This window comes from Botryllus schlosseri, chromosome 5 (assembly GCF_051294905.1).
Source record: "Botryllus schlosseri isolate E-star chromosome 5, Bs_hap1, whole genome shotgun sequence".
In the NCBI taxonomy this organism is placed as follows: Eukaryota; Metazoa; Chordata; class Ascidiacea; order Stolidobranchia; family Styelidae; genus Botryllus; species Botryllus schlosseri.
In genome coordinates this window covers 15,144,569-15,166,470 of record NC_137240.1, presented here as the reverse complement: position 1 = coordinate 15,166,470, position 21,902 = coordinate 15,144,569, and the positions used below count along the sequence as shown (strand labels likewise).

Sequence of the window (21,902 nt, the reverse complement as noted above, 5' to 3'; positions counted from 1 at the left end):
GCTACATCTATATCGAAGAAGTATGCCAAGGTCTTATCATTTCAAGTCGCTCAACTATAGCATAGATTGTACCCGCAAAATGCAAATTCATATTAAGTGTAGCCTGGCTAGTCCCGCTTATTACTCGATGTTCAGTAACGGCGTATTAACGTAAGCTGCGTTTGCTGGGGCTATAGGAACGAAGTCACTCAATACAAATTCCTGGGTCCTGCTAGATGATGATAATATGAAGCCACTAGTCCATAAGCTGCTTTTAGATGCGTGATTTTAATAGTTAGTGCACTGATGCTTTTCCGATAGTGAATAAAATCTATAACCTATCTCTATGCTATAATTTATCTCCTAAAACGCTATGAGTTGAAGCTATAACATCACATCTGTGCCAGACGCCAGCGTTCAAGCCTACATCGGTGCGCAGCTATATCAAAGAAGTGTGCCGAGGTCGTATCAAAGTCGCTCAACTATAGCATAGATTGTACCAGCAAAATGCAAATTCGTATTAAGGGTAGCCTGCCTACTCCCGCTTATTACTCGATGTACAGTACCGCCGTAATGTAAGCTGCGTTTACTGTAGGAGTGAAGTCACTCAATACAAATTCCTGGTTCTTGCTAGATAATGGTAATATGTAGCCACTATCACCTAACCGAAAGCAAGTCGCTACTGCTGATTGAGATGATTGCTATAATGAACGTAGCGAATATCACCCTTAAACGTACTAAGCAAACTTTGAAACTATTGATTTTATTCGCATATACATTTACACAATTTCATTTTCTTGCTTCAGCTCCTTGACGAAGCGACGCACGATCGAATCATTCTTGCGGTGATCTTCACCAAAGGAATTTAAATAACGTTCCGTACTCCATCCGCGCGCCTTATGGACGATAAAGCTTAGACAATGATGACCGCACGCTCTGGAACGTTTGTGCTGCAGACGCTTTATAGAGCAGGTATAATTTTCTGGTTCTATAAAGCAGGCAATCTCGTATTTCAGTGGCATTAAGCCAAAACTATCGTGAAAATGTGTCTCATCCTCATCCGCGTAAATGCATATCCAGTGACTTCCGATTTTTCGAGCTTCGTCATAATTGATGTACCAAGGAAAATATGTTTTGTTGACTCGCAGCACCACAATATTTGGTCTATTTCATCCCCGTTCATAGCACGGTCACTTTACGACTGCTACTGATTTGCAATAGCTTCTGGAATTCCATGAAACAGAGCAAAGTAGTTTCCGCTGTTAGCCCGCCAGCAGGAAATGTGATCCGTAAACTTAAGGTACCACTCTTTTGTAAGTCAAAGCAATCATCCAAATCATCAGGGCGCAAATTATAAACCAGTAGACAGAAACCACTAGCGAACTCTTCAGGTGTTAGGAGTCCTGTGTTTCTCTCCATTGCACCCGTACCCTCAATCAGGTTATGGTAAAGCTCCGTGTAATGACCCTTATCGAAATCTAGCTCATAACCTCCCTCCGGAATCAGAAATCCGTTCAGTTTCAGTTCGAGTCGTTGCATATTATTGTGTATGAAATTATAAGGATTTTTCGTAACATCTCCTTGAAAGGCTTTCGTAGCTACCATGCCGATGATTAGGCGAGAAGGTAGAGTCCCGCTATATAGATTCCCGATATCTATCTGCGTCGTAGCAGCCGCAAATGTTCGGGTGATCAATTTCATGTCGATATACGGATATTTCGCCTGGGCATTCACCATCATCGCTGTCTTCACATCGTCGCTGACTCGTACGCTACATAACTGTAATTCCTTTTTCGTTAAGGTGAATTGACCGGTAGCATCTCCCATCATGAAAAAGCTTTTCGGATTCAAGGTAAGCTCAAACTCGAGAGGCACGTCATGTAGGATGTAGCGGTCTTGCAGACATAGTCCGTGATGGATTTTTGCACGTATTTCCACCACGTTATCATCCTTATAGGCTTTACTCCTGTTGTAATATCCTTTGTTAACCGAGGCGTTAGTTCCACCGATCGTATCCATTTCTCCTAAAGTATCTTTTCTCCATCCTGAGGCCCTCAGTGTGGTACTTTGCACGTCAAGCGGAGCGAATAAATTGTGCAGATAGGACGAATAACACTGTACTTTTATATCTTGTTTCAAAGTTTCGTTAGCGACTTTAATTTGTAGTTGAGAAATCAAGGAATCCAAGATATTATTTACAACTCCAACATCATCGTCGGCGCCAATTGCTTCGCCACCTTTCTTTAATTGTGAATGAAATAAGAAATAGCTCTCGCTCAAATCGATAAAGTCTTCTGAGCCCTCAAAGCGGAATGTTATCACACTAGAGTTGTTCGAAATCGGTGCTATCTTGATGATTCTTTTCTTTTCAACGCTAGTCTGTGTCGCGGGAATGTGAAATAAATCCAATGAGGGATGTACCCCCTCTGGGGACTGTACATGAATTAACTCCGCCATCTATCAAGTCTCAAGTAACAAATGATGCTTATCGCCGTGTAATATATATTTAATCGAAAATATCTTTGCGACGTCTCTTTTTCGTGATCTTACGGCCCCGTCTTGGTATTTTTCTTTTTCTCAGTAAAGAATCGAGAGCGTTCCCAGCGGCTTCTTTGCCGCGTATTTTAAGACTATCACCGACATTCTCTCCATTAAGAACATCAGAGGCTACTTGCGCACCGGTATGTAGTAGACGCTTCCCGAGTGATTTTGCACCTTTCGAAATTAAGGGCATAACGCTTCTTCCGAACGAACGAAATAAGTTTCCAAGTCCATGACCTCTCTGCACTTTACCCCGAAAAAAATTGATATCACCACCGCTCTGTTGGTGATAATAGTTTCTGAACGCCTCCCGATCACAGCAATAATGACTCCTCATGATGTCTCAAAGCAAGTGTGAGATGAAGAGGCGCGTTCCCAAACTTTATAGCTTCGCCTTTATCATCACGAAGCATAACGCGAATCTGGCTTACTCGCTCCGTATTCAGAGGAAAGAAATATATTTTTTTGAATAGCATATGCTGATATTCATCTATTCCTGTCGTAACGCGGATATTGCGAAGTAGAGGCGCACTCGTATCACCTACAATTTGAGGTGTGATGACATCCGTATAAACTAAAACGTTGGTCACGGACACAGGTTCCCCTTGAAAGTGAATCGTTCTTCGTCTATGTAATCCGCCATCTAGCTCTACCTCCGAACGAGCGCCTCCTCTGAGAACGGGGTTTCTATTATCCATGAAAAGTGTCGGACCGCTGGAACTCTTGTAGGGTCCCGCTATCAAGACCGGACCAGAACCATCTACCCAAATAAATCGTGCTTTTTTCTGATCGTGATTGATACGCTTCATCAAACTAATTTTATCATGATAATCACCAGCCGGGAAATAATAAAAATTATTATCGCCTTCCGCATCATTCACGTACCATAATAAGCCGTCGTAAGGCTCGAACGTGGGCTGAAAATTATTTTTAAAAGACAACTCGGCAAGCCCTATCTCCCATTCACCAGAATCTATCGGTTTCGCGAGATCGATAGTAAAATCAGACTCGTGTGACGTAATATGAATATATTTCATAATGCAACTCCCCGTCTACGAAAATGCAATACAACACTCGAAGGAGAACTTCGAAAGGGTATTTTCTGTCCCTTCTCATCAAGTAGCGATATTTCGACGCGTTCTAGCCTATTTATATTAACAGGGAAATAAAAAGGCTTCGTGTAATATTTCGAAAATGATTTACGATCGTTTACCTGTACGACGCGTAACAACGGTAAGAGCCTACCGCTATCTTCTTGTGGCTCAATGATATTACAATGAACATAAACGAAATCGATAGTCGGATCATGTCGCATGCGAAAGTTCAAATGAATGATACCCTCGGTGAAAAAATAATTCCACAATGTACAATTAGTATTCGGGAAATGAAACACCAATAACTCCTCCTTCGTTTCCTTATACATAAGAGCACCGTACAATTCTCCGAGGCGTAGCAAGCTACTATGCCCTATGTCCGTCTCTGGTCGCAATTTGTCGGTTACCTCGTTATGAGGTATAGAGATAGACATACTATGATTTTCAGGGAAACATGTTACTTTTGCATCAGGATTGTCTCTTTCCAACGATCTATACATGTCATATAACGAGTCGTATTCTCCCAATTTAAAATGAAATTTTCTTGTTCTCTTTTGCGATCTGATCCCATACCTATTCTTCGTGATCCTATACTGTTTTTGATAATCCGTAGGGAAGGAGATCTCAGCCAGAGAAACTTCTGCATCTTCCACGTTTTTCGGGACGTCCAATTCAACGCAATAACTCGCTGTTGTATTATCAGGAAATTTATCCATGGAAGCGTTCGAAAATAGCGTGACGTAGCTCATATTTTGAGCTTGGGATTCGGAAGCATATAACCAACGCAAGAGGAGAGCAGTGATATCCAAAGCTCTTTGTTCCCATTCGAAATGGTAAGATTATAGAGAGAGAACGATACGATGACCAGTATGATTACTAGTTGCGCCAAAAACTGATAAAGGTTCCGACTAGACGATATCCTTCTTATCGACCCAGCTGTCGAATCCACTTCCATATCCCAACCAGCGCACTAAATACTGTTCTCGTCCCGCGCGTTTACGCCTTCTTATAATCTTCTCGACACGCCAAGTTTGCGGTTCTTTTACGCGTTGGAGCTCCTCTCTATAAAATCTACCCTGTATGACTTCACCACCGTAATCACGTAAGCGATACATTGGGGGATCTCCCTTTTGGGCGTCTGCGATATAGAAAATTTCCCGTTGCCAGTTGGGTAGGCTTCTTTTCTCAAAAAGATTTCGAATTTTCGATATACGGATGGGTACTCCTACAGCGAGGTCGGGTTGTTTAGCTTCTTGAAACCCGTAAAGTCTTCTCCAAACCGATTCCTGATTAGACGAATTCACTTGGTTTGGGGCCATGGCAATGCTACGATGGTACGTCCTGTTGTAGGAGTAAGTAAAGTCATCGAGAGCGCTCACGTAATTCCTCGTGTTATTTTTTGTGAAAAATCGATACATAACGCCTTCATAGTACGAATCACTCTTTCGACGACAGAGGATTTTAATTCGCTCCTCGTATAGAAATATCTAACTTTGTTCTCCTTTAGATAGTTCTGGAAAGCGCGATTGGTATATTCGCTACCTTGATCGGTTTGTAACACTAACGGTACGCGTTCACGAAACACACGTTTGAAAGCAGAAATCATACTTGAAGCAGTTTTATTTTTAATCGCTATCATCCAAAGGTATTTGCTAAAAATATCAATCACGACCACCACATAACGAAAACCGCTATTGTACTTTGAAATAGATTGCAGATCCATCAAATCGCTCTGAAACTGAGCATTGATACCAGAGACCACTACACGTTCACGCCTAAATTTCTTACGTAACGGAAAATGAAAAGTATAAGTATCTTGTCCTTTAAGCCATTCTTTTTCCTTTTGCAAATAGGCGCCCCTATACGATTTGGGCTGTTTCGGATCAAAATAGTCTACGTCTCCCATTCTTTCCCGTATATACGGGGATTAGGCTTACGCTGTCTCTTATAAAGCCAGGGAAACGAAGGTTGTGGAATCCGGCGCGGGCGTTTCTTTTGCGGGCGCTTTTCTTTCGCTACGGGGCTCGCGAGCCCCGTGTGTGCGGCGGGAGGGCGGGCGGTCGCTGCGTCTACGTCTTTTCTCAAGTTTGTCAGTTGAGCAATACCATGCCTATACAGAGCTAGTTTCTCGGAAGCATTCAATGGAGAACTTTTAATTTTCGATATATGTTTATCAAATTTCTTTTCCCATTCGTCCTTGCTTCGAAATGCGGGGAATTGTAGTTCACGCATTCTTCCCGAAAAGTTTACCCAACAGACTCCCGATGACGGGGATTGCAGCGCCTAATATAGCTAAAAGAGACTGATTAGAAAAAAGTTGCTATTTTATCATAATTTTTATACCTGAGAGGAATCCACCCTTTTGTAGCACCCTCCGTTGACCTCTGCGAGTTTTTTGCGCCAGCAATTGTCTGATATCGGATTTGTGTTTTCCAAGCCTCAACTTTCTAGACGGGGAGATACGTACTGTCCCCGAAGCCAAGTTATGAACGCACTGGCAAACGCAACTTAAAAATTGATTGTTCGATAAAAGTTCTTTTCGCTGTTTCCCTTTAGCGTTTTTCAAAAGTTTTAATTTAACGTGATAGTCGCTCAATCGTTTTCGAGATATGTTACTTCCCCTCTTCGACATGTTGAATGCCCTAAAATCTGCAGCGCGAGCTTTATTTATTCTTGATATACCGTCAACTTTTGATGTGGGAATATTTTGCTGCGAAGACGATAATTTTCGTCTGTCTCTTGCGTCACGTCGACCAGTATGTACGAGAACGGTTTTCGAGTTGCCTTTTTATAAGCCTCCGTAAGGAATCCGGCTTTATCCGGGAACATTTGACGCGAAAGAAAACTGATTTGACTCGCATCACGGGGATTTTTAAATATCACGATATAGCTCGCGCTCAGGGTCATATCCCGAAAGCCTTGGCCCCTATAGAATAAATTTTGACAAATGAACACGACACTAATCTTTGCGTGATGGCTGTATCGAGTGAATAGATCTCTGGCCTCTTTCGCTTCCGTCATCATGTCGTCGATCACCAAGAGAACGTGCCTATTTCCTTTCTGTAACTTTTTGAGCTCGGAGAGCCCTTGCGAAAATTCTACCCCTTTCATTTTATCGTACAACGCCTGATAATTATTATACAGCCATACAATTTTTTCAGGAGCCGGTCTAATCATCTTCTCTGCGTTCTTCACCAACTCATAAGTAAAATAACTCTTCCCGCTACTGCTCGGACCAGCTACGATCATCCGAAACGGAGCATGCAATGTACGTATTCGATCCATTTATTACAGAGATAAAGGCAATGTATGAATTCCATCATTAAGCACAATCCTTTTATAATAACCATAACTCAAAGCACTTCGATATTGCTTATACGTAAATATATCGCTGCCATAGCAACGAAAACCACTATTGACGCCACCCGTGATCGATCTATTTTGAAGAATGCCTTTGAAATCTTTGAAGGTTTTGTTGGCCGTTTTTTGAAGCCCTTTCGAGCTGTACTTATCGGTGTCGCCTTTGCAATAATAGGTCTTGGAATTTAAGCCTATAAACCCGTCACCGACCCATTCTTCTTTGAATAAACCAGGTATACGTTTCGAGTAATTGCGAACCTCAATGCAGCAAGCTTTATCAGTTTTAAAACCAACGGGATCTCGTTCAAAATCAAATTTATGCTCTGCACATGCGCGAGACACGAACCATTTGTCGTGATTTTCAAAAAATTGTTTTTTCATGGAAGGCTTGATGAGAGAATAGATCGTATCGGAGCTTAAGCTTATATACGCCGAATCAGTATCTGTTTCGAGGAAAGCCCAATCGCTATCGTCCAAATACACATGCAGACAGTCATATAGGAACTGGAGCATTCTCAGCTTGGCACAGCAGAATATAAAGAAGCCCACAATGATTGGGTTTTCGTGACAAATGTTTAGCGGTCGCGTAGACACTTCGAGCAAGCCTTCATCGCTCTTATCAATTTCAACAGCATCAACAAAAAATTTTTTTTCAACGCGCGACGGTAATTCTTCCAACGTAACGTATTCGTGTTCCCTATATTTATTAGGGTTTTGAATAGTGCGCCCAAAAGCACTATTTCCAATCGTCTTCCAGGTCAACGCTTCCATTTCACGGGCCGGATCTTTGGGGAGGACATCGCCTTTGCGACGCTCAGAGGATACCCGCTCAACGAAGGGTGTGAAAACTTGTTTTGGTTCATATTCGACAGCTTGGAATACGCGAGTCACGATCATGCCGCTTTTCAAGTACCATTGAAGCAAATCCGTATTAAACAACTGTTTTTTCGTGAAATAACTAGAGCCCAGAAATTTTTTTGGAAACTTAATATTGTTTTCCTTGGCGTATTCACGCATATGTTCACCGATATCGCACTCGTTTACTTCCATATGTTTGAAAAAAGGAGGTAACTCTTCGAATTTCGATTTTAAATGGTCGGGACAATGAATGTCACACTCGATTGCACCGAAAAACGACCCGTCTAGCGTGCGCTTGAGCAACTGCGCCTCGGTGAGATAATAAGCTTTCGTGACTTTACGCTCGAACTTTGAGACAAATTGCGCAATTTCAGGGTCTCGTTTCATATTCATCCAAACGCACTCCTTCATTCGGATAACGGTATATCCCAATTTTTCCAAATATTCCGTGTTTTGTTTGGTGAGTTCACGCCTCTCGGTGTTCTCTTTATCAGGGAAGCAGCTCCTACAAGCGTGGTAATAGCACCCATCGTACTGAAAGATGAGTTTACCAGCGTTCCCGTCGACAAATAGGCGTTTATTTCCGATTCTCACTTGACTACCGTTCCACGCGTGCTGAATTTTGATGTCACGCACGTGACTTTCGTATTCCAACCATTCGCGCTCCGCATGAGTAGGCCAAACGCGCTGTTTATGGAATTTTTGCTTTTCCTCATCATAAATCCACCTTATAGGGTTATCCGTTGGCATATTTTGATTTATGCATTGCAAATAGAGGGCATTTGCGTCATATCCTACTACTTTCTTGACGGTTTTAGCACTGTCACCGTAGCGAAGACTGCGTATTTTCGTTTCATCTGCCATAGCGTACCGTGACGTAATCTGTGACAAACCTCCTACCAAGTTGTTCAGAATCGTTTCGTGAAGGTCAGCATTGGCCTTATTCAGAAGAGTGATATCATAGCAATCACGAAACATCAGTCTACTCGCTATATTCGGAAGGCTCACGTTACCCTTGAACATATCGATGCCAAGCGTTTTGTAAAATTCGGAATTGTTATTCAGCGCGGTCAGGAAGCCAATGACGTCACCTTCGTTGTAATATCGGAGAAAATCACGGAATGTGGTCAAACCCTCGCGTTCCCATACAGCGACGCATTCTGCGTATTTCTCTTCCGTTATATTCGAATTGCGATGCGCGTTGTAAAACGATTCATGGCTCGGTAGCGACGTTTCATCGAGGCGTTCGATGCTATCAAGATATTCGTAGGGGAAATAAAATTTTGCGTTCATCCCATCCCCGTATAGCTTCATGTAGGCGTCCAAACTATAACCCGGACTCAGGAATAGCGAAATATCCAGAAATTTTAATCCGTGCGTTGCGATTGTCAAATAGGCGCTGTTGATTTTCAAAACGAAGAATCCGCTTTCCTTGTGCAAGGATTTGATTAGATATTTCTTGCATAAATTCAGATCGTAGCGCGAAGAATTGAAACCGATTATGGGTATCTGATCGAGCCACGTATGGAGTCGAAGCGAGATATAATCCAAATAGGATCTTCTATTAGTAGGATCGATCAATTTCCGTTCTTCAATCAAATTCTCAAGTTCGATTATTTCATTAGCGAAAGATTCTCGCATTTCGACTGAGGCGAGTTCCTGTACGCGATAAATTTCCCCGATCATTTCATCGATCAACGTCTGCGGGCAACCATCGGATATGAAAGTTTTAGTTTCATTCGTGACGTTATTCGATAAGGAAACTGAGACGGGGACGTGCCTATTAACGTATTCTACTTTTGCAGAATTAGCTCTGAGCTCATCCTTCACGAGCATGGATTCAAAGTCAAAACACATACGGTAGGGGAAGAACCTCTTTTGGTTCTCAACGAAGATGCCTTCGGATTCCAATTGCTCGAATACGGTGGGTTTAGGTCGATATACGCCGCTAGCATATTTCCGTGTCTGGGACGTTTTGCATTCGCGTTTGACATGCTTCGTCAAATTATCCTTAGTCTTAAAGAAAGACTTGCACGATTCACAAAAGAATGTTTGGGAATAAAGTTCGATATTCGTGATCAGGCAAGAATGATCACGTTCCTTGTGTATATGAACCACTGGGCCATCCGCTTCGGACTGCCGCAATATAAATGCTTGATGATCACGTTTTTCATAAACAAGTATCTTTACGTGAAAACATTCCTCGACTTTGCTTAATTCATCGAGTGGTATACCATCATCAATAGGGATACGGAATCGTTCACGGAATTGAGACGCCAATTGTGCGACGTGCTTCTCGTCTCGTTTTTTCTTGATGAAATGGGATAAGCAACGGAAGAGGCATAGCGAATCGTTAATCGGTTCACCTTGTCTATTTCGAACAAACGTCATAATATGACGACATTTTGTTGCCTCGCTCGATATCGATGCACTAGGGCAGCCCAGTAAAACTCGGGGCATTTCATACAAGAAAAATTGAATATGTAATATAGCAACGCAATAAAACTTAGTGTCTGGTCTGGCTTGTCTCGCTTGTTCGTAAGCAGCTGATAGATCGATTTCATTGATGAAACGATCAAAGTCCTCCCGTGAAAGTATAACTCTCGGTATATTCAAAACCGCGTGGGTCGATTGCGGATGAAAATAGCTATGTCTTTCTGTCTCTCGATTAAACAGCAGGAATCCATATGCATAGTTAGCTTTGAATTGTCGCAATCTTCTCGGGTATATCGATGACATGCGCGCATGAATATCATTCATACCTCTTGCGACCAGACGTACATTGATCACCTCTCTCGCACCTCTTGCAACCCTTCTGCTGTTAACCCACTCGGAATCGATAATCGAGTTGGAGTGCGATTGCAAAACCTCTGTTGCGTCGATATTAAAACCGAGCGATTCATCGATGATGAAGCTAGCATCTTCCTCGTAGCGTCTTCGACGAGCCATATATTTTTAACTATATTCTGCAAAAATACACATTCATAAATTTATTCCGTATTTCAGTCGCAATTTACACTTGAAAGCTTCATAAAGGAACAGGAATTTGATATTTTCTAAGTTACGCAGTTCATCAGCGTTGGGAGCGAATTTATCGATATCTTTGAGCACATTTTTTGCTATAACGAGAAAATCTTTTTGCCATTCCGCATATCCTTCCAGTGAGACCATTTTTCGCCAAGTAGCAACTCTCTTGATATCGTCGTCAACAAAACCTTCAAAGGTAGCGGTCGTAGCATCTCGCGTACGTCTTGTATCTCCCGAACCATATTGTTGTAACAACATATTTAGATCTTTACCACAATTATAAGGTTCCATATTAATCTGAGAAAACAAATCAAATATACCAGTCATTGTACTGCCGTTTGAGCTCATCGAATTTCGCATAAAATTCACGTGCATGCACATCGTTTTCAACATAAGAGGGATCACTCTCAAATTCGGAATCTGACGGTATGAATGTACGACCAAATATATCATGTATGATTTTACGGCGAGCATGCTTATTCATCTCAGGCAAGTAGCAAGGATAACACTGATTACCAAAGCGAATAATGACTGTGCTAGACTGAAACATCCCTCCCAAATTGCGTAACATAACATCACTGCCATTCTGAATTTCAAGATACGAGCCAAAACGACGACGGCTTTACTTGTCCGTAAGCAGACTGCAAAGGACCGCGATGAACGTACATAATGGCTTCCTGCAACATCTTGTTATCGAAAAATAGAGACCCGCAATTGCGCATCACTGAAATAGATTTCTCGGTACTGTGAAATTTGAATGCCTCTAGATTCGAATGAAAAGGATCTAGGAAGTTGGCGATATCATCAGAGAGCAACAAATCGATCAACACTTCTTTCCCTGTTTGATTTTTGCCTTCTATAAAGAAGTGAGGCGCAAAATATTTCCTATGCATATGGCCCTCCATTAGAGTGATAATGAACACAGCACGGAGAAAATTAGGGCTCCGTTTTCGATCAACGAACAACACCTCCTCGATATTCTGCTCAAGAGAACGGAAAAATAATACACCATCATCAATCGTAAGTAGAGGGTAATCCAAATTATAAATCAGACCATCAAACTTTTCCTCGTCCAATACGTTATTAGCGATACGACGTCGCTTATTGCGAAAAGGGGACGAATAAACTCTCCATGGGGCGATGATCGGTGAGTGAGGCGGGCTTTGAGCACTGGTCACAGCTGTCGAGTTATCAGTACTCTGTGGAGGCATAAATTGAACACCAACTGGTAGTATGCTCTTATCGAAGTCGAGTCTGCGCTTAGATTTAGGTCCGACTGGCTCCGGTCGTGGTATACCGATATTGATTGGTGTCATCACGTCAGCTGAGGGAGCCTCATCAGATTGCGCCACTGCCTCATCAATAATTGTTACGTCATCATCACTAGCTTCCGCCTCTTTACTCTTCTCAGCTGCAATCGTAACTTCGATCAATTCTGCATCGACATCGGAATCGAAATCACCAATCGGTAATGTATCTGCTTGATTATCAGGAATCATAGTTGTTGATTCGCTAACTACGTCGCTTGCTTTCTCCATTGTCGACATCCTTTTTGCAGTATAGTTTAGTTCGTATTCGAGCCTCTCTTATATAGTGAACTACATGCGCTTTGCACGCGGAGAGCGCGTGATTGTACTCGTGGCATTCTTACTAGCATTCTAATTAATGATAATACGTACCAGGAACGGATATGAGGTACGTGTCTTTTTCTGTGGGCAGTCGACGTTCTAATTTCCATGATACGACCTCGGGGCCTATCATTCGATCGGTACCAAGCACATTTTTCGATGGTGCATAGCTCAATATCTATATAAAGCATACTGATCATGAGAGTATATCAATTCAGATAGCAATGTCGAACATTAATCAAAGCGATTCGCTACCTAAGCGTAGTGTGGATCCTACAAATTATGCTGCATTCAACTGCGCTTGCATCGGTACCACAAGTAGCATAGATATAAGCGAAGATGAAACTCGGATGGGTCCCATTGAACAGTACCAAGCTATGATAAATAACAGAGGAGAAAAGATTTATGAATGCTATGCGAAGCATAGAGATGTAACTGTCTCCCCGTTGAATGATCCCGTTTTCTATAACATGGTACGCTATGCTCGTAGACTAAGCACATTTATGCGGTGGCCGGATAATATCAATACCTCTGGAGCCGAGCTCGCAGACTGCGGATTGTTCTATTTGGGCTATAAGGATCATTTAAAGTGTTTCTCGTGTGGTGGGCTGTTTCAAAATTGGTTGCCGTGCGATGACCCCTGGCTCGAGCATGCAAAGTTTTATCCTACGTGTCCTTTTCTCATAAAGCGCAAGGGGTTGCAATATATTCGTAATGTCTGTTATGCGACACCTAATATAAGAAGAGGCTCGACTAAATTTGATGGCGAGGTGGAATTGCGTGATGACTGTTGTACTTATGTTTGATATTTCTTTTCAAAGAATGAGTCTAGCAATCCGTGGAGATACTATTCTGGCCCAGGGGCCCTATAGAAAAGACTTGTATCTTTTTAATGACATCACAAAATTACGTATCGAAGCTTCGAATGGAGCAGAATTGACCTCGGATCAACTCTTTGTACATTCCACTAACGGGACCATTCAGAAATATCGAGCCACTCTGAAGCATGAAGGAGGTCTGGTCGTTACGTATACTCGCGATGGGATCGAGCATTATCAACCTCTGAATCCAGCTGACGAATTCGTCATCTATTCGCCCAGCGTAGTTGTTCCTAATCCCGACCTTCCGCTCGTATCGTATATACTACAAGCCAGTGATCGCTACATCAAACAAAACGGTCAGATCGAACGCAAGAACTCGGATCGCAGCGTTGGGTGGCAGCAAAGCGGTGTACCTCGAAACACCAACCGATCTGGAGGATTTCAGCACGCGAATCGACGCAATAACGATCAACGATATCATTGATATGCTCTTTTTTCGAAATAAAATGAACTCGTACACTATACAATGCTATTTCAATGAGACTGACTAAAATGTTAGAAGATATGAAAAGGGTCGTATGAAATGCGGTGACTACAGGGATCGAGCCTACAACCTAGAGCAAGATAGTTGGCTGATTCCTCTGTGATGACGTTATGAAATCTAGTTCAACGATTAGTGTAGCGAGAATTCTTATTCTCAAAAAACAGCTTAGTACACATAATCATGATTATGTGGCAATGAGCGTTATATAGGCGAATGATGTGGCAATGGCCGCGGCTGATGACGTAGCAGATGATGTGGCAATGAGAGGATGATGTGGCAAGGGGCGTCCTATAGGTGCGGCAATGGGCGGATGATGTGGCAATGTAGGCGTGACAATTAAGGCGACGTGGCCTTCTGGGATTGGCCGGCGTATAACCCAGATCATATCACTACTTACGTGCACAGTAACTATGGTCGTGGAGAACTGCTTCACCGGTTTGTGCTTTACAATAACGTTTCTTATCTTGAAGTGTTGCTGGTCTCGCTTGCCGTTTGTTGGAAGCCTGAAATTCACGAATTTCACATCAACAGAGGCTAGGGTAAGGGCAGTGGCGGCTCGTGACAATATCGGGTGGTGGGGCAAGGGCTGCAAGCGACTTTTTATCAAGATGACGTCACAATGGAGTTTTCCAACGTAAACAAGTAACTTAGTGGTACGAACTACGGTAACACGAACTTCCCGACAACAGTGATTTAACGTATGTGCCGCGAGAGGTCTGCCGGTGAGCTGTGACTTGAAGTGTGGTAACTGCGTAAACGGCGTACGGAACAAAGATTTCACACGGCTCATGTTCGCACTATACCTGACTTGACTAATTATCTGCAGAAATGGAAATGACTATAACTCGAGAGATTGCGTAAGCCTAGCTGGAAAGGTCAACGAGTTCGGACACATACGCAATTGTTATCTCATAGATTGGACAATGTCATATTGAATCCAAAACATAATTCTGAAGAACTACGGATAGCAGCCTCGGAAATTCGGTCCCGATACAGCATAGGAGATGTTTTGGCCTTGGTGCTGGAGACTGTCACACGACACATACGGCTTACGGTCTATATGTCTGCTGCAAAATCGCCTTTGGAAAATATATTACCGAATAAATACATGGATGAAAGCCGAAAACTTGGTACACTGTTACATGAAATCAACGAGAAGTAGCCTCATGACCGTTTTCGGTATGGTACACTGTCAAAATTAATACAAACAGACCAACACCGAATTTTGCGTAAAATTTACTGAGGAATAGGCTGATCATTGATCAAGCGATCAGCTGTTAGCCGCCATCGAAAACGAAACAGCTATCGCGCTTGACAGGGGTTGTAATTGTAAGCAAATGGCCTGAAGGCCACAATTTCACGGTCAAAATTGACATTGGAGAATATAAAATAAAAGTAAATATTTGAATGCAAACCGAGGATGCTAGTAAACTGTTTCATGATATCATCATCTCATCACTTATATCAGTATGGAACACAGTTAGCGTTAACACAGATACGCCGACTTTTGCGTGAAATCCGCAATGCGTTAGGTAGGCTAAGTGTCAGATCAGCGCACATCTTTAACATCTCGACCTTGATAACGAAATTGCTGCCCTAATCATTGAGTGCCAACCGTAAGACTTGGCACAGCGTTCGATACTAAAATCAAGACATACCATGCAAAAGCTCATGACGGATCTAGGTAAGGAGCATCGTTAAAATCAATGGAGACCAATACCGGCTTTGCGTAAAATATGTTTGCGATAAATGACGAGTCAGCTCTCACTCGATTTAGGAAACGAAATTACCACTAACACAGTACAGCAGTGGTTCTTAACCTTTTTTCGTCCAGCGCCCCCTTTCAAAAATTATCGTGCTCCAGCGCCCCCCCTCAACTTCATATTGTAAGGAATGTAATAAAGACAATGAGTAAGAGGGAGGGCCGTAACAGCACTTCGTCAACCCCCCTAAAAACGATTGCCTTGCGCACCCATAGCGTGATAAACCGAACTTCTGAGGGCTTCGCCCCCACGAACCCCATATCGTGATTTTGATGGTCAGCAAAGTTTGTGTGGCCTGGTCGCCCTAGGTACCAAAATTTGCTATAATGCATGGTAATTACATTTATAAGTCGCTATAAACTTTTTATCCTCTCAGCCCACGTAATCAGATTTACCAGTAGCACTGAGTGAGCTGTTGTATAGGAAAATAAGGGGCACGTAATTAATAATTAAACATATTCGGGCGTTCCCGCAGGTACAATTATTCGTTACCAGGGCCGTAACAGCACTTTGTCAGCCCCCCTCCCCAAACATAAAACGTTGGTCCTGGGCCCCCATCGCGTGATAAACCAAACTTCCAGGGGACTTCGCTCCCAGACCCCTATTAGGCTGTCCGCTATTTGCTGATAGCCTATATTAGGTATCTACATTGGGTGTACATTTACTGAGGGAGCTATTCTCGCCTAGTCGCGCGAAGTGCGAAAAATTTCACTAATTAATGATTGAATTGGTCAATATCATCGGGAATTGCATGTAAATTGAGATCAATTTTTATCCTCTCTCTGCTCACGTAAACACATTTACCGGTAAAGCTGAGTTAGGTGCAAAGTTCCCTCTAAGCTGCGCACGTGCGCAGTGCTGACACGGTCTCTGCGCACAAAAAATCTACGTTGCGCACAACAAATCCGGAGTTTTTTTAGTCGTTACGCACTGTTGTCCAAGGGTCAGCGCAGTGAGTTGTTGAGTGTGCGCAGACTCATCAAAACTTAAAGCGAACATTGTGAGGTTTCTTGGAAACTGTAGGGCCCGTTACCAATAATTAAACATATTCGGGCAGGCGAACCCGTTGGTATGACCTCGTTGCATGATGTTATTTCGTGACCCCCTGTCTGCAATATCAAAAAATATAGAATCGCTCAACGGGGATATCGCCCAACAGGAATATAGCTTGTCGCCCAATCGTACTAAACTAAAAGACGCACACGATTTCAGATTGGTATTTTTTAACTGACATATAATTTTTCCCTGCCAGATGGAATTCGTCTTCTGGGGTTCAGATTTCCAAGACAGGAACATTCGGTGTCAGTCATTTAGGCGCCCATGGACAATTAAACCTATATGTATTTTGAAGGCTATATGTAACGAAGTTTTCGGTGTTAATTTGCTCTGAATACTCATTAAGGATATGTCCTATCACCACATCATCTACTGCGAAGCCATTTTTCTCCAGCGCCCCCCATACCGCCCCCCTGAGCCCAGCGCCCCCCATATCGCCCCCTGAGCGTTTCCGCCCCCCTTCAACATCGCCAGCGCCCCCTGGGGGGCGCTGGGGGCAAGGTTAAGAACCACTGCAGTACAGTGACAAACTTGAAACTTGGTACCGCGTTGAATACTAACATTAAGACTTACCGTACCAAATGTCATGACCGATCTCGGTATGGAACATCGTCAAAATCAATGGATACCAATACCGGCTTTTGAGTAAAATCTGTTTGCGATACATGACGAATCAGCACACACTCAACTTCGGAAACGGAATTACTACCCTAAACTTTAAGTAGAAACCCTGAAACTTGCGACAATGTTAAATACCACCATCACGACATGACATACCAAGTTTCAAGAATTATCATGGTGTGAAACACCATCAAAATCGACCTATACCAGCAAAGGTCGACTAAACGCATATGACGGTAACCGAGTTCAGATGTAGATACGATTGTTACATCACACCTTAAGGGCGAGTAGGCTATGTTGCCCCGGTTGCTCGGTCATTTTATGAATAGGAGAGAGTAAATCACTGTTTCTTTATTGTGCGCAGCTTTGAGAGAATAGACAGTGAAAGCTTGTTATGAGCGCTACCGGGGCATGCCCCGGCTAGGCATTTGCAAAGCGAAAACACGAAGAGAATTCGATTTTCGCAGAGACTTCGCTATATATATGGGCATTTACAAGCGAAAGGACAAGAAGAATACGATTTTTGCTGTGATTTCGGTATATATAGATTGCTGTGCGTCTATAAATGGTAAAGAACTGTTATTGAACAGAATTTTAGGTGGGGCAATGCCCCAGTTGCCCTATAGGACGAGCCGCCACTGGGTAAGGGTATACTAATATAAACTTAACTTTAGAAGTAAATTTATAAATGTCTACTGTACCTTTGACCTCATATATTTCGGAAAGTTCAGAAATCTCGTTGGCACCGCATTCTCTCTCAAACGTATCAACTGGCCCACATGGTAAATGTCACTTTCCGGAAAATGATCGGAGCAGATAACTGACGATCTTGATGGAACCCAGTTTTTTCTAACCATCTTCCTTTCAGCGATTCATTAGTAGGAAACCTGCATTATACGGAGCATTGTATGAAGCAAATCACACTAAATAGTCAATTCTTTGTTACGAGCTATGATAAAAGCAGAAGAGACATAAAATAACTTGTCTGATAAAAGTATACATCTGCCTCTTTTCACTCCATAGGCTATTGTATTCAAGATTGACGCAGCCTTCTAAAGCTAAAGCAGTTCAAAGGTAAACCTTAAAAAATATTTTTGAATGAATAAATTGACAGTTTTGCACAGAGCTATAAGGACTATATCGATGAACTCGACTATATATGGAATTTGCAAATTCCACAGTATTTGTTTAGCATCTGAAAAAGATATCCTGTTTTAACTATGCTGATGAAAACCCATAGGCCATTAATTGAATCTTTTCCTTGTATTCCTACTCTTGCCTACATAGCATAAGCAAGAATTGAATACTAAACTGATTATTGGCCGAACTGCTTGTACTCGATCATGGACAAAATACGAACAGTGAGATGGACATTATTACAGATATTGATGATGAACATTACATAGAAGATATGGTGACACGGATTTCTGCTTATAGTCTGGTCTGGTCATTTCATTCATATAGCTGCAACGAAATGTTCTGCTATCACTTTACCATGACCTGTTCATTACAACTGTGACTGATCTGGGCATGTCTGGCTGATATGCTTATTCTGTTATTCACTTACCGGTGAAAATTTCTGGGGTATCGACGCTTTACTATCGACTCTTCATCACTACTGCCGTTACTATTACTTCTTGCATACGACTCACTGGATATCTTCTTCCGCCTTTTACTACACCCATATAGGCACAGCAAAGGCTACCACTACCACCAGATAAACGTACTATCTTCGACATGTCGAATTACACAGAATATTTAACGCAGAGCGAATGTTTGTAGTTGTATAATTGTATATCTGACTCCAGAAAGGTTGCATTTACAATTCGCTGCGTGTTTCTTCTTTCGTTCGACGGACCGGCGTACACGCCGTACGACCTTGTTGGCTGAAGTACCACGAAGCCTGTCTATTGCACACGTATTCGATGGATCACACTGACGAATATATTTTGTTTCCGTCTCCCCGACTTGTAACTTTATTGAATGTCACGTACAGTTCAAAATGCAATATATCTTTCTCAATCAGCGAAATATTTATGAATGTCTATCGACTTCCGAACCAGCTAATAATCATGAATGTATGTATATCAACTTCCGAACCAGCTAATAATCATGAATGTATACATCAATGTCTCTACGTGGTATTACACACGTATATCTCGAAATGAACCCAACGTCGTACGATTTCATATTTCGTTATCTACGTTCACACGACAAATTATACGACTCACAAAGGTATTATCAGGTTTCAGTTCAGGGAATTAGGTAAGGTTCACAACACTCCCTATTGCTCAAATCTTAAAATGGCGTGAACAATAAATTTCGCAGTGGCGGCTCGTCCTATAGGGCAACTGGGGCATTGCCCCACCTAAAATTCTGTTCAATAACAATTTAACCATTTATAGACGCACAGCAATCAATATATACCGAGATCACAGCGAAACCCGCGTTCTTCTTGTGCTTTCGCTTGCAAACGCCCATACATAGCGAAGTCTCTGCGAAAATCGAATTCTCTTCTGTGTTTTCGCTGTGTGAATGCCTAGCCGGGGCTTGCCCCGGTAGCGCTCATAACAAGCTTTCACTCTCTATTCTCTCAAAGCCGCGCACAATAAAGAAACGGTGATTTACTCTCTCCTATTCGTAAAATGGCCGAGCAACCGGGGCAAATATGCCTACTCGCCCCTAAGGTGTGATGTAACAATCGTATCTATCTATATCTGAACTCGGTTACCGTAATATGCGTTGAGTCGACCTTTGCTGGTATAGGTCGATTTTGACGGTGTTTCGCACCATGATAATTCTTGAAACTTGGTATGATATGTCGTGAAGGTAGTATTTAACACTGCTCCAAGTTTTAGGCTTGCTACTTAAAGATAATGGTAGTAATTCCGTTTCCGAAGTTCAGTGTGTGCTGATCTATCATGTACATAGTACAGCAAACGGATTTTACTCAAAAGCCGGTATTGGTCTCCATTGATTTTGACGATGTTCTATACCGAGATCGGTCATGACATTTGGCACGGTAAGTGTTAGTATCGACCGATGTAACAAGTTTTAAGTTTGTCACTGAACTATGTGGGTGGTAATTTCGTTTCCAAAGTCGAGTAAGAGCTGACTCTTCATTTATCGCCAACAAATTTACGCAAAAGCCGTTATTGGTCTCTATTGATTTTAACGATGTTCCATACCTAGATCTGTCATGAGCTTTCACACGGTATGTCTTGATTTTAGTATCGAACGCGGTGCCAAGTCTTAAAGTTGACGCTCAATGATTGAGGCAGTTATTTCGTTTTCGAGGTCGAATATGGTAGAGATGCGCGCTGATCTGATACTTAGCCTACCTACGTCATTGCGGATCTCACGCAAAAGCCGGTGTCGGTCTGTGCTAATCTATAGTCTGCGTTCCATAACGAGATCGGTGATGATATTTCCAATGGTATATCTCGATGATCGCATGAAACAGCTAACCAAGATTCTCGGTTTGCATTCAAGTATTCGCATAATTTTATGTTCGCCAATGTCCATTTCACTGTGAAATTGTGGCCTTCAAACCATTTGCTTACAATCCCCTGTCAATTGCGATAGCTATTTCATTTTCGATGTCGGCTAACAGCTGATCATTCGATCAGCCTATTCCTCGATCTATTTTACTCAAAGTTCGGTGTTCGTCTGTTTGCATTGATTTTGACAGTGTACCATACCGGAATGGGTTATGAGATTACGTATGCTACTTCTCGATGATTTCTTGTAACAGTATACTAAGTTACGGCTTTTATTCATGTATTTATATATTAATATATTTTCCAACGGCGATTTCGCAGCAGACTTATAGACAGTGAGCCGTATGTGTTGTGTCACAGTCTCCAGTTTCAAGGCCAAAATGTCCTACGTTGTTCCGAGACCGAAGTTCCGAGGCTGCTGTCCTTAGTACTTCAAAGACCATTCAAATTGATGTTCTGGATTCAATATGACAGGCCCAATCTATGAGATAACAATTGCGTATGTGTCCGAACTCGTTGACCTTTCCAGTTAGGCTTACGCAATCTCTCGAGTTCTAGTCATTGGAATTAGTCAGGTCAAGTCAAGTGCGAACATGAATCGTATTGAATCTTTATTCCGTACGTAGTTTACGCAGTTGCCTTTAGAGCGAAAATGAGAGGTCTAGAAGTTGTCCAGTCTATTGATCCAATCGTACGCCGGGTGCCTCCGCTTTGGTTGCCTATTATCACCTGGTCGTAACCAGAGATGGCCACAGTCCGGTTCAGGAGCAGAAGCAGGATTTCAATGTTTTTTTATCTGGCCGGACTGGATCCGGATTTCGAATTTGGGGTGACGGTCGGATTTTAGGGTCTATCGATTTGCGTAATCTATAACTCTACCATGAAATCAAAACGCATGCTACTAAGGATGACCTGATACTTGATTCGTGGCATAGGGACGATTCTTAGTTCACGTACATTTTGTAAAATAATCCTTTGATTAAAAATAAATGAATAAAACATTTGTTACCACACTTCAAGTCACGGCTCACCGGCAAACCTCTCGCGGCACCTACGTTAAAATCACTGTTGTCGGGAAATTCATGTGACCATCATAAAGTTACTTTTTTA

At 42.3% G+C, this 21,902-nt stretch overlaps 2 protein-coding genes across 8 annotated transcripts; one reads left to right on the top strand and one right to left on the bottom strand.

The window, feature by feature from the left end:
* Positions 1–862: 862 nt before the first annotated feature.
* Positions 863–13,407, top strand: LOC145439169 (uncharacterized). 7 transcript variants are annotated; one of them, XR_013915108.1, is made up of 9 exons: positions 864–951; positions 1,781–1,831; positions 4,318–4,447; positions 6,776–6,882; positions 7,732–7,813; positions 9,638–9,766; positions 11,458–11,600; positions 12,271–12,327; positions 13,309–13,407. XR_013915108.1 is itself a non-coding variant. In XM_080316660.1 (8 exons), the coding sequence occupies exons 4-7, from the start codon at positions 6,876–6,878 to the stop codon at positions 11,561–11,563; spliced, it is 324 nt and encodes a 107-aa protein (XP_080172786.1). In that variant the 5' UTR covers positions 864–951; positions 1,781–1,831; positions 4,318–4,447; positions 6,776–6,875; the 3' UTR covers positions 11,564–11,600; positions 12,271–13,407. The 7 variants fall into 7 exon arrangements, 5 of the variants coding, with proteins under 5 accessions (XP_080172784.1, XP_080172786.1, XP_080172787.1 ...); XR_013915109.1 differs by having other exon boundaries at positions 9,638–9,756; positions 12,271–13,407; XM_080316660.1 differs by having other exon boundaries at positions 12,271–13,407.
* LOC145439171 (uncharacterized) lies at positions 3,194–6,528 on the bottom strand. Its single transcript, XM_080316662.1, has 2 exons — positions 5,958–6,528; positions 3,194–5,906 (listed from the first exon to the last, which is right to left on the bottom strand). The coding sequence occupies exons 1-2, from the start codon at positions 6,244–6,246 to the stop codon at positions 5,839–5,841; spliced, it is 357 nt and encodes a 118-aa protein (XP_080172788.1). The 5' UTR covers positions 6,247–6,528; the 3' UTR covers positions 3,194–5,838.
* Positions 13,408–21,902: the final 8,495 nt, after the last annotated feature.